The 18822-nt window shown below is 30.7% G+C and overlaps 2 protein-coding genes across 3 annotated transcripts in view; both read right to left on the bottom strand.

Moving 5' to 3' along the window:
• Positions 1–7025: 7025 nt before the first annotated feature.
• LOC101489242 (DNA polymerase epsilon subunit B-like) lies at positions 7026–9488 on the bottom strand. 2 transcript variants are annotated; one of them, XM_073370773.1, is made up of 7 exons: positions 9039–9488; positions 8857–8932; positions 8621–8751; positions 8321–8415; positions 8138–8237; positions 7917–8031; positions 7026–7819 (listed from the first exon to the last, which is right to left on the bottom strand). In XM_073370773.1, exons 2-7 carry the CDS (start codon positions 8920–8922, stop codon positions 7691–7693), a joined length of 636 nt encoding a protein of 211 aa, XP_073226874.1. In that variant the 5' UTR covers positions 8923–8932; positions 9039–9488; the 3' UTR covers positions 7026–7690. The 2 variants fall into 2 exon arrangements, with proteins under 2 accessions (XP_073226874.1, XP_027192287.1); XM_027336486.2 differs by having other exon boundaries at positions 8857–8937; positions 9039–9484.
• Positions 9489–16190: 6702 nt separating this feature from the next.
• The window catches only part of LOC113787745 (DNA polymerase epsilon subunit B-like), a 5315-nt gene continuing 2683 nt past the window's right edge, over positions 16191–18822 (bottom strand). Inside the window, exon 5 of the mRNA XM_027336890.2 lies at positions 16191–16202. Within this exon, the coding sequence (XP_027192691.1) occupies positions 16191–16202 (12 nt within the window). The remainder of the gene's footprint in view (positions 16203–18822) is intronic.

Here is an 18822-nt window from a genome sequence, read left to right as displayed (position 1 = left end):
AAATTATAAAATTATTTTACAATTATTTATAATAACTTTATAATTTATAAATTATTTTACAATTTGATAATAATTTATAATTTATATTATTATCAAATTATTTTATAAGTTATTTTATAATAAATTTATAAATTATTTTATAGTATTATTAGTCATTTACCAGTTGTAATTACTTATAAAACTTATAAAATTATAAAATTATTTTACAATTATTTATAATAACTTTATAATTTATAAATTATTTTACAATTTGATAATAATTTATAATTTATATTATTATCAAATTATTTTATAAGTTATTTTATAATAAATTTATAATTTATAGTATTATTAGTCATTTACTAGTTGTAATTACTTATAAAACTTAATAAATTATAAAATTATTTTACAATTATTTATAATAAATTTATAATTTATAAATTATTTTTCAATTTGATAATAATTTATAATTTATATTATTATCAAATTATTTTATAAGTTATTTTATAATAAATTTATAAATTATTTTATAGTATTATTAGTCATTTACCAGTTGTAATAATTTATATTATTAATCATTAAATTCAATGAAAAAAAATCACATAATCACTCATAAATATCGACATAAATGCTATTTATCTAATCCTCCTTACAATTATATGATTCCACTTATGGTGAGTAATGATTTTATACGTTTCTAATTCAATTACTCATTAATGTCAATTCATTTAAAATTACTTTCAATTTATGTCAATCCATTTTTTTTAGTAATATTTTATAAAATAAAAATATATATTCTATTTGACATAAAAGACACAAATTTATTAAAAATAATTATAAAATACGAATATATAAAAAGTTATTAAAAAAGTTACTTCCAATTATTAAAATACACAAATTTATTTAAAATTATAATATATATGAATATATTAAAAAATATAGTGAACCAACGTTTACTGTATATGTGTTCTGAAAAAATATGTTAATACTAAATTTTTATCAATTAAATTATATATTTATAATTGAATGCTACTTTTTATTTTTATTTTCCTTATTATAATCATAATTTGAATCTTAAAAAATTAATGAAAAATTAAGTATTGCATAAAATTAAATTATTTTTTAATAGAATTTATTTTTGGTACCTATCAATATAACTATAATTCAATTGCACAAATAATTAGTTAAGACTTTTAAATACCTAAAATTGATTTAAAGTATAAGCAAATCTTTAATCTTTAATAAAATAAATTTCAAACTCTTGATGAAATATATTCAATAATTTTTTTTTACAACAACTTCTCATGTTCGCAATTAAAACATCATATTAATAAAACAAATAAATTTAGACTACACTACAATATAATTCAACATTAACATTTTTTTAAAATCAAAAATATTAAATAGTCAATCATATTTTTAAATTTTTACATCTTATTTATTGATCTTATAAATAAAAGTTTATAGTAATTATATTTTTTATTTCTTTTGAAAAATAGAAAGGATCTCAACTAAAAAATTATATAAAAAAAAATGTTAATTTTAATTTTTAATGTAATTTTTTTCAACTATACCCTTTAATTAATTTTATGTACATCGGTACTCTCATTATTTACAAATATATCATTTGCTTGTTAAAAAACAAAAACAAAATCATAAGAGATATGGATAATTGAGGTGTGAATGTGTGATTAATAAAGAGACAAAAATAGAGAGGACATATTAATTATAAAAAAATTGTAAAATAGTTTTTGTAGAAATTATTTTTTCTTTTTGCGAAAGAAAATATGAAATAATTAATTGAAAAAATTAAGAAAAAGAGAAGTATGAAATATGGCACTCGTGCATTTGAAATTCAATTTTTTTTCTTTTTCAGATATTTACTGAAATTTAATATTGTTATTCAAACTATACAATAAATTACATGAATAGGACAAAATTAGTAATTACTAATAAATATGAACAAAAGTTTAAGTGGAATTGAACTTAAATTCCTTAATCAATATTGATAAATACCACTATAATTAATTCATATAATTTGAAGTCTCGGATTCGAACCTAGGTTATGATGTTCAATTTAACAATATTGACATTTGTTAGTTTAACTAAGATTTAAAAATATATTTAAAAAAAAAAACTTATAAGTGTGAATAAGTTAGAATTTTGTGCATTAATTGTAAAATAAGGAATTGTTCGACAACAATGCTTGTGAAAATAGCTCAAAGTAATTTCATTAAAAAAGTTCAAAAGGAAGAAAAGAAACATTGTTATCATACTGCCATTTTCTATGTGAAATATAATCAATTTGAAGACTTATCACCCCTCTCATTTACTATAGAAAACTTCTTAAGCTAGCTACCTACTATTAATGAAATAACGTACGTGCAAATCACATAAAATGATAACATAAGATGATTAATTAGTTAATTACTAATTAGCATGTCGTTGGAGGTGTAGTTGAAGAATTATTCAAGCAAATTAGTAAACTTAAAATCATAACATAAAATGACAGGTGAATATGCAATTGCAAAATGAAAGTATGGGCGAATAGCTTAAATAGATTTTTAGTATTAGAGACTTTTACATATATGAAAAAAAATTATTTTAGGACTAAAAAATTAGGAATTTATTTAGCAACTTATTTTACAAATAAACATAGTATCAATTTTATATTTTCTTATAATAATAAAAACATTTTTTAAAGATATATCAAAAGTAATTTTAATAAAAAAAAACTATTTAAAATAATTCTTATTTCAAGGTGTTTAGACTTTTTTCTTCAAATTTTCATTTTTTAAAAGATATTGTAACAAACTTGTGATCAACTCTTCAAAGTTTTTTTTTTTTTAAAATACCCTTGAAATCTAGTGCAAATAATTCTTAAAAGTGATTCTAAAAAAAAATCCGTAAGAACTCTTAAATCATTCTTAACGAGTAGAAATTTTAGCTAATTGTCATACTATATTTTTTCAAATGACTTGTCATATGGTAAAAAATAAATTATATATGTATATATCAATAGATAAAATACTGTCACATGCATACACAAAGCAGATGACTTAACTGATACTCCAGATAAAATAAATAAATATTTTAATTAATTATTAATTAAGGAATACTAAGGGGATATAATGGTATTTATATAATTATATCCGCATACATATTACCGTTAATAAATTAAAATTTTATATTGATCAATTGTTACACGTTTTTGTTTTACTTTTATTTTTTTTATGTTCTTTAAAATCAAACAGATATATAATTATGGCATTCTTTTTTAATGAAACTTTGAATACTTATGCTATAAAACAAAAGTGCATGTCATCATCACATAAAACTATGTTCTTATCCTAAATAATATATTAGTTTGACTCCTTTTTAAAACCACTTGCACAAAAATTAAAAATGAAATTATCTTATAACTTTATAAAAGGTTCAAAATGCATCTAGTTCAAAAAGTACAAAGAAAATTTAACTTTGAAAAATTATTGTCTCTTAATAAATAATCTCAATAGTGTCAAAAACTTTCTAGTCAAAGGACGTGCCAATAATAATATTTCAAATACGTGTGCTAAACTCTAGGGGTACTTATCCATAATATGTGTGACCCAAGATGAATTAATTGATGGTTTTTAATTTGCTTAAATAATTGCTCAAATTCGGTTAGGAAGAGATTAATGTTATGCAAGAGATGGGAATGTATTACTGTTGGTAATAACTCCTTTTGATAATTAGGCATGTTCCAACTACTCTTAATTATGTTACTTAATTAAGATTACTGTTCATAATAACAATAATGAGTTCAATGATGTTATATTGACGCCAATTGCACGTGACACATGTTAATGTTATTTTGAACGAGCTTAAGGCTCTTTTTGCTATTAGTTAATATCCTATATTTTATATAGGATAGTTAATAGCTTATATTTTATAGGTTTAAAATAATTGAATATTAGATAAATTTAGCAGTTTAATAGTTTAAATATATAAAATAATAAAATAATATTTTTAATTAAAAATGAGTTTTATTGATTAATGTTTAAAATATATTAAAATTAGTATTTTAAAATTTATTTATTTTATTAATTTAAAACTTATTAATTTGATATATTGTTTTATTTAAAATAAATAAATAAATAATTTATTTATTTTAAAATATTAATTATTTTAAATTATTTATTAATAATTTATATTTATATTTTTTAAATAGCTTACTTATTTTAATTATAAAAATAAATTATTCGAAAAACATTTACTTTAAATTATTATTTGTTAAAATTCGTTTAAATTTTAAATTATATAAAAATAGTTACATGTTTTTAATGGATTATTAGATGTAGAGAGTATGTAATTTTTGGCAAATATTAACGAGTATCCTAAATGTACTGCTTAACAAATTTTAAATAGATAGTTTTTATTGAAAGTTATGTATTCTAATGCATTGAAAAATACTTAATTTTCAATAAATAATTTCTTTAAGATAAATGTTAACATGTATTTTTAAACACTTGTTAAATATATAAAGATAAAAATATTATATTAAAAAATATATTAAAAATTATATATTCAACTTTTAAAATTTTAAAATACATTATTTTTAATATATATATATAAAAGATGTACCTTAAAACATTTGTTAACATCATCATTTAATATCCTTAGTACAGTGGTTAGGAAGAAACAATGTTTCTTTTGGATGTAGTTGATGCAAAGATGGCTTACTATGTTAACATTAAATCTGTTATGTATTTAATGAGAGCAAAATCATTGTTGGCCTAACCTTCCCCTTAGTTTCACATTTATTGCTTGTTTTAAAAGCAAAATATTTCAACCACCATCTATCTCAATATTGGTATATGTCATTGCTAAAAATAAAAATAAAAACTCAGCCGTTTTCTTCAATTATGAACAAAATCTCCCCAACCTCCTCATTCAAGACAGTATATTAACGTGTTCTTCGTTTATAACATGTCTTAATAAATAAATAAAACCTAATATTTTTATTAATTCATGAAATTGATTATCCTATTTTAAAATTCGACAGTTTTATTTTGTCTTTTATATTTTTTAATTAAAAAATGATGATTTTAATAAATTTTAAACGATGTCTCATACGATTTTACGATATAAAATTATTTAGATGTATTAATTATTCTATTAATTAAATTATAAAAATAAAAAAAATTCAAAGTTAAAAATTAAGTTTTTAGATGATTTTATTGCGATTTCATAGGTGTTAATCATTATACAACATCGTATCATATGTCACGTTATTTAAAGTGTGTTACATTGTGATTTTTTAGTTGAAAAATCAAAATAAGGAACCTAAATTGTCAGATTTTAAAATAAGAGTATTGAATTCGTGAATGGGTGAAAATAAGAAGACTAAAACTACAATTAAACTCAAAAAATATTGAAAAATTATAATTCTATTAATGAGATACAATCATTATTAGGTAGAAATAGAACAACCAATTAGTCTAACTAACTAATTAGTTTAACTCAATCAGTTAAACTAGTTAATTTTCTTATTGTATCTGGTTTTAGTAAAAGTATAATGATGTCAAAAAAAGTACTATAAAAAATAAATTATAGGGGATAGAATCATTCTTATTAAACTCATACCAAAAAATTGGTTTTCCCTATTTAATTGGGAAAAAGAACTATAACCAATTCGATCGGACAATTAGATAGGTTTTATATCAATTTGATCGTAAATCTACTCAAGAATCTCGAAAATGCAGTTGGACAAAAGAATTTTAAAATTGAAAATGTTGCACATAGGATTTGAACCACATTATTCTTGCTGCAATATATTTTTTCTTACCACTAAGCGCAATTTTTATGCGGTTTAATAAGTCACTCAATAATTTAATCAGCGATCAGCTGATCCAATACTTCGAATGAGTTAATGGTTCTCTAAGTTATCTAAATTTAATAACTATCAATAGAATTATAATGTTATTGTTCATGATAAGTTGTTGAATTAATTGAATGGTAGATTTTTTCAATTGAACTAATGGTCGAAATAATACGCATACATGTGATTTCATCCATTCTATTTTAATGAGATCATGTATGTTCTAAATTTGCTAAATTGATCTAAAATACTTCAATGCAAAGTTTAGATTAGGACCATTTGACCAAGATCAAAATGTTTATATTAAAAGCAACATGATAATCAAATATTTCCATGAAACACATCATCTAGTAGAGATAGATATAAAAGTCTCAACTTTCATCAAACACATCATCTAGAGATAGACATAAAAGTCTCAACTTTCATGAACAAAGTGCATCATTGACTGTTCACCGGTTTTACCTACTTTTCTTGTGAATGATAGCAATTTTCTTAAATTTTAAAAGTTGCTTTTTATTATTTCTTATTGAATTAAGTTTTTGAGACCAAATCAGTATCATCTGACAGTAACTGAATATTTCATTTTACTAAATATTTCATGAAACTATAAGGGCTAACTGGTTAACTTAATCAATTCAATTGTAAAATATTTTTATAGATTATAAGAGTATAAGTTTTAAAAAAATGATATTAATAACTGACAATACAACTGCTAAAAAACTAGTGAGGGGCCAAAATCCAACATCTCTTTTGGGATGTTACTGTGTTGCTTTTTTGGACTATGACTTTTATCTGATCGAAATAAGGGATAATGCCATCATGTAAGCTGCGAAAGCCATTTGGGATTGGAGATTTTAAGATTAGTGCAAGATGCTATAATTTCAAAATGTTTTTTATGACAGGTATAATTTCAAATTGTTGTTCATCACCTGTTTACATTCTTTTTAGGCAGCCGGTTTACATATTTTATAATAATCTCAATCCTAAATTTTCGGAGTAGTAATTATGCTGAACCTTTGTACTACCACTGATATTGAAATAGGCATAACTTACAAACTGCAAATAAAAAAAAATGCAGGCTGGTAAGTATGATTTTGAAATCTAATTGTGGTTTATGGGGGTTATGAAAATTGATGAATGTAAGTTTGCCAGTCATGCTTGCTATTATCAGAAAAGCCTTGGTCGATATTCCAATAATAATTGTATTTAAGCACTATTCAAAAACACATTTTCTGTAATATGAACTTACACATATGAACTTACAAATATTATCCAAATTAAAAGAAAAAAACTGCCTCAACTAGACTAGAACCTTCCTATTGTACTAACAATTTTCACAGCTTGACAAGGTCATTAAGTTACATAAAACAAGAGTAGCTATGACTTCAACCCTCCCTGGAGGAAAAGGCGGCAATACAAGATTTTTCGCTCCATTCATTGCTTATGGTGACACCGGCATGTCTGACATGCTGATAATTAGGAGATGACAACCCAAAAAAATGTTCACAAGGATGACAATTCAACTTCCTGAGAGCAAGGGCGGTATGCAACAAATGTGCTATCCTCGGAGAAAGATCCGGTATTAAAACAAGTGATTCCTGTGTACTTGAAAGCCTTCTGCGGACTTCTGTCTCCTAAAACTATCTGCAATTACAACAGCAGAACATTCTTTCCATGCTGAGTCATAAAGAATAACAAGTAATATTTACAAGATCATATTACTGTCATCACATCTTGAACGGTTGGCCCAAATTGTTTCAAGATATTGAAATGTGAAATACCAAAAAGAATAGATAAAAGTGAAGATAAAAGAAACTGCTAGGTTATATACAAAAAGGAAAACGAAACAATTCAAACTATTAACAGTGCCGTGTGCCGAGTTGGATACAAATGAAGGCAATGGTCATAATTCCATATGATGGGTTGTACAGTTAGAGGGAGTGGACAGAGATGACTCTGATGGGTTATGGTGGCAACAAACTGCAATTTAAACACAAAACCCATAAATTTGTGTTTTTCTAAAACCAAAACATAACAGTTATTAAAGCAGAGAAAACACAGGTTTGAGATGAATTACATGCTGAAAAGGATCTGCAGTTTCTGTCACAGAAGGCGGCATTAAACAAGAACGACGCATTCTATACAGCAGATCCTGGCGGAAAAATACAACTTCTTGGGTATAGAATTTTACCCTGTAGCCAACAGGTAAGATTTTGTAAGAACATTCCATAACAAATAAAAACAAGCATATAAACGATGAAGATGTCTCATGCAATCCTATTTAAAACTAACGTTAACCTGCAGGGATTGCTTGAAAATATGGCTTCGGGAATATACTTTTGAAGCTCCTCAGTTAAATATTTAGGTAGAGCACACCTAGGAAGAGCTGTTGAAGGACCTGAAAATAGACTGAAAGTGATATATCACACAAGTGGATGAAAGTGGGAAGCGTCAGGAATTAATTATCAATTAATCAAATACCTGCATCATCAGGACCTGGAATAAAAAGAAATCGGCTGTTCTCTTTTAGCCGTGGACGGGCAGCAATAATTTGCCCTAGCTTGCCAAACTGCAACCTGCATATCAAAGTCTCTAATAATTATCATCCTCGCAAAACAATAAGCTATCCTTCTTATGCAATAAATAACGAAATGTTTGTTTGAACAAATTAAAACTAATGACACATAACATTATGTGATTCGGTGTTGGAGCAGTGCTTTCCTAGTTTCATATTTCATATTGTTTATGAATGAATAGTATGACAGCACAAGTGGAACTCACCTTAGGCTCGAATAATCGGAATTTGCAAGGTTACATGGTTTAGAACAGAAGTTTCCCATGAAAACAAATAAGGAAGGAACCACTTCTACACTCTCAAAACCATCAAGAACAATCTCTAGCTTTCCCAAAGCCTTCTCTACGGAGAAACAGCATCAAAATTATATCAAGATACACTTTTGTAACAAGGTAACAAGGAAGGGAAGGAAGGAAAACAACAAATTGACATTGCAAATTACCTCTTCCTTGTCTAGCCAAATTTCAGATAGTATGACAAACATGTCATTGACTGCTCTTTTCTCCATCTCTGCCAGTCTGATCTAATGGCATAGGTAAAGGAAAAATCATTTTCACGGAGTACAAACCAATAAAAATACATGCAACTATTAAATAGTAAATTTGAGGAGAGTAATAAGAATACCGTTTCCTCTTTTGTAAAAGTACCACCACCGAAAAAGTCTTGCCCTGCAACCACTTGAAGTGATTTATCTCTATCTTCTAATGGTGGAAACCCACATGTTAAAATCTGCAGAAAAAAATGCACAAATTATTCACATGTTGAAGTGTGCCAAATAGAAACGACATTTGAAATTCCATTTCTCTATTTATAATTATGAAGTTTTAAACCCATAATCATTAAGTGAAGTCAACAAACCAATGCTTTCTTATCTCAAACATATTTATCTTTTTTACTGGGATTATCCCTCTAAGCCTGACTTCTTTCAAGAACAGATATATACACGAAATGATTTTCACACAAAACATGCCCACTACTAAGCAAGTGGTTCCTTTTCTTCTGAAAACCCAAGCAAGACTACTTATCCATTTAGACTCATGCAACATCTTGTTCTCTTGTGCAAGTAGCATCACTCTACACGTATCTCACAGAAAAAGGTATATAACATCTCAGTGACAATAATAAACTTCAACATCTTGGGTTTGCAAAAGGCATAACTCGGCTTTAGTATTTGAGTTCAGTTTTCTTTTTTAAGGGCATGCACGTTTGTTGTAGGATCAGCAAGAGATGTTGCCAACCAAAGTTAAACACAGTCATAAAAGTTGTGACTAAATCTTTAGTGATCTTATTATGAATAAACTGACCTTCTGAATATAATATGCAAAATAGAAGTCATGATTTTTTTTTATGAAAACTAGAAATCATAAACCTTGCGACTGCAGTAAACTTCATCTAAAAAAAACTTGAGTTTATGAATAAAAGCATACAAATTAAATATTGGATATATTGGTTTTACAAAATTTTAAAATAGAGAGTTTGTCTCAACAATCTCCCCCTTTTTGATGATGACAAACATGTTAATTTAGATTTTAATTTGATTCTATTATAAAGAGCTGTAACAGCTCCCCCTCAATTTGTGCATTTGTTAATTCAACATAAAATAAAAAATTTTAAATGCAATCAGAAGGAGTTTCATTAAAGATAACAAAAGTTCATTAATTTTGGCAAGATACAATAAAAGAGGCAGAACAACAAGAGAACAGTAACAAAATAAAAGAAAATCTAACTTAATTCTCCCCCTTTGTCATCCAAAAAGACATAAGGGATAGACCTAAGATGCTAGGGAGGGAGAAGATCCTTCGGAGGAGGAGGATTTTCCAGCAGGAGGGATCTGAGAGGGAGGGGGCACCGGATGAGGAGGCGAAGGAGGAATTCCCAGCTTGGGAGCAAGATGATCAGCCATCCAAGTTCTGAGTAGAGCAGTCTCTTGATCATGCTGAATTTGTCTTGTCATGATGATCTGGAGAGCGGCCATGATATCAGAGTTTGAGGGTGCAGCTAAGGTGTCAGTGGAGGGAATGTGAGCGGAGGGTTGAGAAGAGGTAGCGACAACTGTGTTGGAGGGAATAGGCATGGCAGATAAGGATGGAAGAGAGGCAAAAGAAGATGAAATAGATGGTAGGGGGCCAACAAATGAGGTAGAGTGGTCAGCAGGAGCGGGAAAGTTCAAAAACTGACTTATGCCAAAAATGGAAGAACTAGTTTTCTGTGGTGAAACAAATAGTGGAGACATGGTAGACAGAAGAGGATTAGACAATAGAGTACTAAAGTCATGTGTAGGGCAGTGAGGTGGTTGAGAATAAGAGGGAATATGTGAATGGATAGTGCCAGATGTTTGAGCAAAAAGAGTGGGATGTGATGGGATATGTTCTGGAGAACGTTCTGGAGAACGTTCTGGAGGGGGTGGAGAACGTTCTGGTGTAGGAGTTTTGAGATAAATTTTTGGTGGAAAACTTGGAAATTTTGATCAAGGATTTTTCAGATGCAAGAGATACTCCAAAATGCCTGAAGATTTTAGTCAGGACCATGCCATAAGGCACATTATTCTTTTTGTAATCTTTCTGGGCTGCACAGATCATGTGCTGGAGAATAACATGAGGTAAGTTCAATCTCTTGCAGTTTAACAGATGATAGATGAGATAGGCGTCATTATCAGAAACGTACTCATGACTTCCACAGTGTGGAAGTAGAGTATGTTGACACATATTGTTGAAGACTTTAGGAAGAGGCTTTAAGTAAGTGGCTAAATAACGTGTGGAGTTTTCTTCAAATAGCTCAGCCTGAACATCTGTCTTTCTAAGACCCAGAGCTGAATATCAGTTGTCACCATAGACAGATGGCCCTTCTGTTGGAAGCTGAAGAATGTTGGCCAGAATGTCTGGAGTCAATCTGATTTCTACTCCATTTATTTTTGAGATAAAAAGAGATTTGTCAGCAAAGGTTTTGGCATTGCAGTAGAAAACACGAACGACTTCTGGGAAAAAGGATTCAGAGATCTTTAAGAATGAAGTCCATCCAAGAGCATCCGTATGGTGCTGAACAGCATTGCCATCCACAACCAGATTATCAAAAACAAAGATTCTTCCTATCCCAACTGGGCGTTGAGCCCATTTTTCATTGAAGAGTTTTGATTTTGCAAGGGAGATTAGAGGAGGAGCATTCTGTTTTGGTTTCTTAGTTGGGGGAGATGGTTCAGAATCAGAGGATGTGGATATAGGGGAAGATCGTTTGGAATTCTTTTGTGGAGAAGATTTTGGTGGATGGGCAATTGGAAAATGTTCTTGTGGAGGAGCAGTTGGTGAACGTTCTTGTTCTGGAGAAGTTGGTTTCTGACTGGTTTTTAGGTTTTGTTTTGGGGCAAGCGTTTTCTTTCTTTGAGGATTTGAGAGATTTTTTCGAGCAAGAAACTGAGCAATAGTGATTGTGTTTTTGGTTGAGAGAGTGGTTCTTTTTGGTTTGGAGAAGGGGAAACGATGTCGTTTAACGATCTCCGTTTTTTATGGGGAGGAGTTGCGTGTGAAGGTTCAGAAGAGAAAGCTGATTTTGATGGTGTCGAAGGGTTAGTGGTCGTTGGTGGATTTTGTGGTGAAGGTGTTGGTACTGTAGGCATCGTGTTTCTTTTGTGGTTCAGTTTGTGTTGGTGATTTTGCTACTGGGGGACACGATTTAGAAGAGTCATCACTCTCAGAGTCTGAAATGATAAAGTAAAAAGGTTTAGGGTTCATGGACTTCGATGTACCAATACCAGACTGGACGCGCATGGAGCGGCGTGGAGGAGTGATTCTGGTGCGAAGATGAGGAGGCACTTGAGCGTAGTTTGGTGTAGGACGAGTGTATAGTGGTGGAAGAAAGGTAGACAGAGGCATGAGGTTTAGAACTTCTTGACTGTTTTGAGGAGATGGAGAGGCAGAAGATGAGTGTGGTGGTGAAGGGCGAGGTGGTGGAGAGGGAGAACGCTCTCTGGATTGGTATGAGGACGATGAAGAGGGTGGTGTACAGAGAGAGGCATTTTTTCGTGCAGACTGTTTGGTTCGAGCCATTTTTGTTTTTTGGGAGGAAGATGATGAAGAAGATGAACAGTGAACGTGATATAGAGAAAGATAGATAATTCCAGCTTTTGGGGAAAAGAAGGTGGAAAGAGGAACAGTTTTCTGACTTGAGTGGATGGAGAGAAAAATGTGGAGTAATGATGAGTTTGTACCTAGGGAAATGGGAAAAGCATTTTGGGGGATTAGAGAGTGTATGTGTCAGCATTCTAACACCAGACACAAGGACACGTGCAATAAATGCCAAGATTTGCCTTTTTTACTTTTGAGAGGGAAAAGCAGACTGTTGCTTTTTCCAGAACGGAGAATGATGAATCGCGAAACAGAGACTGATGAACGATCTCCGTTTTCTGCAGAAGCAGATTTTAACCAGAATTTTCTGGATTTTTCATGATTCTCAGTTTTTCTTTGATTGAATTAAAACTATCCTCCACAAGAGGCTTAGTGAAAATGTCAGCAAGTTGATTTTGAGTATCAACGAAGATTAATTCAACGTCTTTCTTATTGACATGATCACGAATGAAATGATGTTTTATTTCAATATGCTTTGATCTAGAATGCTGAATAGGATTTTTAGACAGATTTATAGCACTTGTATTATCACAATAAATTGGAATATTGGAATAGCTTACAGAGTAATCTTGAAGTTGGTTCTTAATCCACAAAACTTGTGAGCAGCAGTTTGCAGCTGACACATATTCAACCTCAGTTGTGGATAGTGCTATGGTGTTCTGTTTTCTGCATGACCAACTGATTAATGCTTCACCTAGGAACTGACATGCTCCACTTGTGCTTTTTCTTTCAACTTTGTCTCCAGCATAATCAGCATCACAGTATGCTATAATATCAAAATGGGAACCTTTTCTATACCAAAGACCAAGATTAGTTGTTCCAACGAGATATCTAAATATGCGTTTAACAGCAGTTAAGTGGGATTCTTTTGGCGCTGATTGAAATCGAGCACATAATCCTACTGCAAACACAATATCTGGTCTGCTAGCAGTTAGATATAGCAGAGAACCGATCATTCCACGATATTCTTTTTCAGAAACAGATTTGCCATTTTCATCTTTTTCTAAGGAAGTGGATGGATGCATGGGAGTTGTCATAATTTTTGACTCATTCATTTTATATTTGATCAACAGATCTTTGATATATTTTTCTTGACAAACAAAAATGCCTTTTTCGTATTGTTTGATTTGTAAACCAAGAAAATATCTTAATTCCCCCATCATGCTCATTTCAAATTCACTTTGCATAAGTTTTGAGAAATCTTCACATAGTTTTTCATTTGTTGATCCAAAAATGATATCATCCACATATACTTGAACAATGAGTAATTCATTTCCCTCAGTTTTCTTAAATAAGGTAGTATCGATTTTTCCTCTTTGAAAATTGTTCTTGATTAGAAATGAACTCAGTCGTTCGTACCACGCCCTTGGTGCTTGTTTTAAGCCATAAAGTGCTTTGGTAAGTTTGAAAACATGATTTGGTTTTGCTTGGTTTTCAAAACCTGAGGGCTGTTTTACATACACTTGTTCGTTTAAAAAACCATTTAAGAAAGCACTTTTCACGTCCATTTGAAACAGTTTGATGAGTTTATGAGATGCATATGCAAGAAGTATTCGAATAGCTTCTAACCTTGCAACTGGAGCAAATGTTTCATCATAGTCTATACCTTCTTGTTGATTGTAGCCTTGAGCTACTAATCTTGCTTTGTTTCTCACGACCTTACCTTCTTCATCAAGCTTGTTTCTGAATACCCATCTAGTGCCAATAACTGTTTGATCTAAAGGATCTGGTACTAGAGTCCAAACTTCATTTTTCTCAAACTATAGTAGTTCTTCCTTCATGGCGTCTATCCAAGATTGATCAGTAATAGCATCTTTGATTGACTTTGGTTCAATCTGAGATATCATTGTCATGCTGTCGTCATCATTTTTGAATGATCTTCTGGTTCGGATTCCATTAGCTGTGTCTCCAATGATCTGAGTTTGAGGATGATCTCCAATGGTTTTCCAGCTTTTTGGTGGAGAATGAAACGGAGATTGTTTATCAATCTCTGTTTTCTGCAGACTTGTTTCCTGCTGTGTTTCATTTTGAGTTTCTTCTTCCTCATCCTTTTTACTTATATCTAGATCATCAAACTCATCAAACAATATATGCATACTAATTTCAACAACATTAGTTCTTAAATTGAACACTCTATAACCTTTAGATTCGGTTGAGTATCCAAGAAAGATCGCTTTATCGGATTTTGCATCAAATTTTCCAATAAGATCTTTGTTGTTTAGAATGTAACAGTAACAACCAAAAATATGAAAGTAAGAAATGTTTGGTTTTCTGTTTTTCCAGATTTCGTATGGAGTTTTGTTGATGATTTTTCTGATAGATACACGATTCAAGATATAGCAAGAAGTGTTTATGGCTTCTGCCCAAAAATACCTTTCAACATTTGATTCTTCTAAAATAGTTCTTGCCATTTCTTGTAGTGTTCTATTCTTTCTTTCAACAACTCCATTTTGTTGTGGAGTTCTTGCACATGAAAGATTGTGAGATATACCAAGTTCATCAAAAAAGCTTTTGAATGAGGCATTTATGAATTCTCCTCCATGATCACTCCTTACAGAGATGATGCTGGAGTCCTTTTCATTCTGCACCTTTTTACAAAATGTTTTAAATGATTCAAATGCATCATCTTTTTGTTTTAAAAACAGAACCCATGTAAATCTTGAGAAATCATCAACAATAACAAAACCATATTTCATTCCTCCTAGACTTGTTGTTTTGACAGGCCCGAATAAATCTATGTGAAGTAGTTCAAGAGTTCTTTTTGTTGTTACAAAATCTTTTGTATGAAAGCTGCTCTTGACTTGCTTACCTTTTGCACAAGCTTCACAGATTTTATCTTTCTCAAAATTAAGTTTTGGAAAGCCTCTAACAAGATCAAGTTTGGAGATTTTTGAAATAGTTTTCATGCTGATATGTCCAGCCCTTTTATGCCAGATCCATTTATCTTTATTGATTGATATAAAGCATGATTCATCAGGTAATTCTTCAAGATATAGCACATAAATTTTTCTTTCGCTTACCAGAGAACAGAATTTTTCCAGTTTTGGCCTTCTTGATTTCACATACCTTTGGCTTGAAAATGACTTCGCATCCATTGTCGCATAACTGACTTATGCTTAATAAATTGTGTTTCAATCCTTCCACGTATTGGACATCATTTATTTGAGCAGAGTTTGTCTTACCAATTGTTCCATTTCCCTTAATTTGAGCTTGATCATCATTTCCAAATGTGACCGAACCACCATCCTTCTTGCTGAAGGTTATGAAACAATTTCTATCTCCTGTCATGTGCCTTGAACAGCCACTGTCCAAGAACCAAGGCTTTCTCTTTGTATTTTGAAAACCAACATGCAGGTGATATCATTTCAGTCTTAGGTACCCACTTGTTTTGGGTCCTTGAGAGTTAGTTTTTAAGTGGTATATCATTCTCGTTTTGGGAACAGCTGTGTTGTTTGTTGATTCTGAAATGGGTTTAGCAATATATGATTTTGAAGAGTTGAACTTTGGTTTAACAGATTTTTTGAAACATTCAACTTGTAACTTTGAACTTTCTCCGTTTGGGAGACAAACTGGAGAACATTCTCCGTTTTGCTGTTTTTCTGAAACAATCTTGACAGGATGATTCTCATGTTTAAAAAGCTTCTTCTTTTCGATTTTTTCATCCCTTTTCCTGAAGTAGCAAGCAAATTCTAGATGTCCAAGTTTTTTACAATATGAGCATCTAGTCTTGCATTTTTCTTCCTTTCTTTCTGGGACAAAGAAGTTTTCATAAAGTTTGGTTTTTTGAGTTTGATTGAAACCAAGACCAGCTTTATCAAAAATTCCTATTTGAGATCCCATGATGTTATGAAAAGTTTCAGTGGCGTTAAAGAAGTTTAGTAAATCAGTTTTGAGAAGTTCATTTTCATTTTTGAGTTGAACGTTCTCCGTTTGTAGCGCAGAATGTTCTTGACATTCTTCACTTTCAAAAACTCTTGTTTCTTTCAATTCTTGAATCATCTTTTTTAACAAATTATTTTCAGTTTGATTTCTTTCCTTCTCTTCTTTCTCTTTATAAAACTGTTCTTTCAGAGAACTACATTTTTGAATAAGGAGATTTGAGTCATTTAGCAAGTTATCAAATTCATTTCCCATTTGTTGACATAAATGACATGGTTCAGAATTCATTACCTCATCTTCCTCTGTTTTTGCCATCAAGCATATGTTGGCTTCTTCTTCCTCTTCTTCTGTTTCTGATTCCTCTGAATCATCCCATGTTGCCATCATTGATTTCTTTTTGAAGGGAAATCGTTTTGGTGGATTTTTGTTTGATGGACATTCTGCCTTGTAATGTCCCAATTTGTTGCATCCAAAGCATGTGACTTGACTCTTGTCAATCTCTGTTTTAGGATTTCTGTTTTGAAATCCCTTTTTGATTTGATCTCTTCTTCTCATCATTCTTTGAATTCTTCTAGTGAGAAGCGCGATTTCATCAGCATCTCCTTGTTCATTTTCTTCTGATTCCTCTTCAACTGGTACTGTGATTTTTTCTTGAGAGACTTTCAGTGCTATTGCCTTTCCTTTCTTGACTGGTTTGTCTTCTTGCAATACTACCTCATGAGCTCTTAGAGTTCCAATTAGTTCTTCCAGAGGCAGTGATTCAAGGTTCTTGGCTTGGCTTATAGCTGTCACCATTGGTCTCCAAATGATTGGGAAACACCTCATGATTTTTCTTACTCTTTCTTGCACAGTATAGGTTTTGCCAAGAAAGCGCATTTCATTTACTATTGTGGTGAATCTTGAGTACATTTCATCAATGGTTTCTCCTTCTTGCATTTCAAACAGTTCGAATTTCCTTATACCAATGTCTATTCTTGTTTCTTTGACATGGCTTGTTCCTTCATGGTGAGTTTGCAATGTATCCCAGACTTCTTTTGCAGTTGTGCATTCATCTACCCTTTCACTTTCTTCCCTGCTTAAAGCACATGATAAGAATAATTGAGCTTTAGAATTTAGAAGTACCTTAGCTTTATCTTCTGCTGTCCAATCTGCTTCCTTTTTTAAGGCAGAATTCGAGTCATCTTGATCAACCCTTGGTGTGAAATCTCCATCTGTAATGATGCGCCACATTCCTGAGTCTTGAGATTTTAAGAACAACTGCATTTTGTTTTTCCAAAAATAATAGTCTGATCCATCAAAGAATGGAGGTCGATTTGAGGATCCTCCTTCAACAATGTATTTTGCTTTCGACATTCTTCTAGATCTTTTCTCTAACACTTGTTAGGTGTTTTTGAACTTTTTAGAGACCGAGCTCTGATGCCAATTGAAGTAACAATGTCGATTTACAAGAAAGGGGGTTTGAATTGTAAATATGCCTTTTAAAAATTCCTGTTAAAACTTAAGAAAATAACTCAAGAATGATCTTGGTTATGAAACAGAAAACGGAGAACGTTCTTGGTTTATGTTATAAAACAGAGAACGTTCTTTAATTAGCAGAAAATCAGTTTATACTTTATCTCAAATGATTAATGCAGTATAATAAAGAAGAAGAAAGGAAGGAGAATACCACACACAGATTTATCCTGGTTCACCCAACGTGGGTTACGTCCAGTCCTCACACTGTGAGATTTTCCACTAAGTGTTTAAAATGAAGAACCTTCTTAATCTTACAACACCTAGAATAAATCAACCTTGATCTATTTCTTTCTTAATTACTTTCCACCCAGAAAGCAATCACAACACCTATCTAACCTTGATAGGAAGCAATCTTAAACAAACTATAAAGAAACTCTTATAGTTTGAGTTTTTACAAATGATTGAATTTGACAGAATCTGATATTGCTCAACTCTTGTTTGAGAATAGATTCTTTACAGAGTATCTAATGACAATTTCGCAACTGATATGTGAATGTGCAGCAGTGGCTGTTTCGCGAATTGCAGAAAATGATGTTGCCTCTGTTTTGCAGAATTTCAAGCTTAAGTGTGATTGTATAATGTTGATTACTTAGCACTTGAATTTCTTGCTGAGAACTGAGATAATGGCATTCTATTTATAGGCTGGAGATGTACGAAATAGCTGTTGGAGAGGCCATGCTTTTTTGACTAAAACATTATTTTAGAATAAAAATAATCCTTCTTTGAAAATAGCTTTTTGACTTTTAATGGTTTAGCATTTAAAGCATCTCAGTCATTTCTTTGACGTTTCTTCATTGATCTTGGATGGTACATTATCTGCCTTGAGTCTTGAGTGTAACTAGAGAAGGTTGGAGAAGATTAGAAACGAATTGCAGACTGAAACAGAGAGAATGCAA

This window comes from Cicer arietinum, chromosome 7, assembly GCF_000331145.2.
Source record: "Cicer arietinum cultivar CDC Frontier isolate Library 1 chromosome 7, Cicar.CDCFrontier_v2.0, whole genome shotgun sequence".
NCBI classification, from domain to species: domain Eukaryota; kingdom Viridiplantae; phylum Streptophyta; class Magnoliopsida; order Fabales; family Fabaceae; genus Cicer; species Cicer arietinum.
Note: the sequence above shows the minus strand (reverse complement) of the source record. Positions and strands in the feature narration are given on the sequence as shown.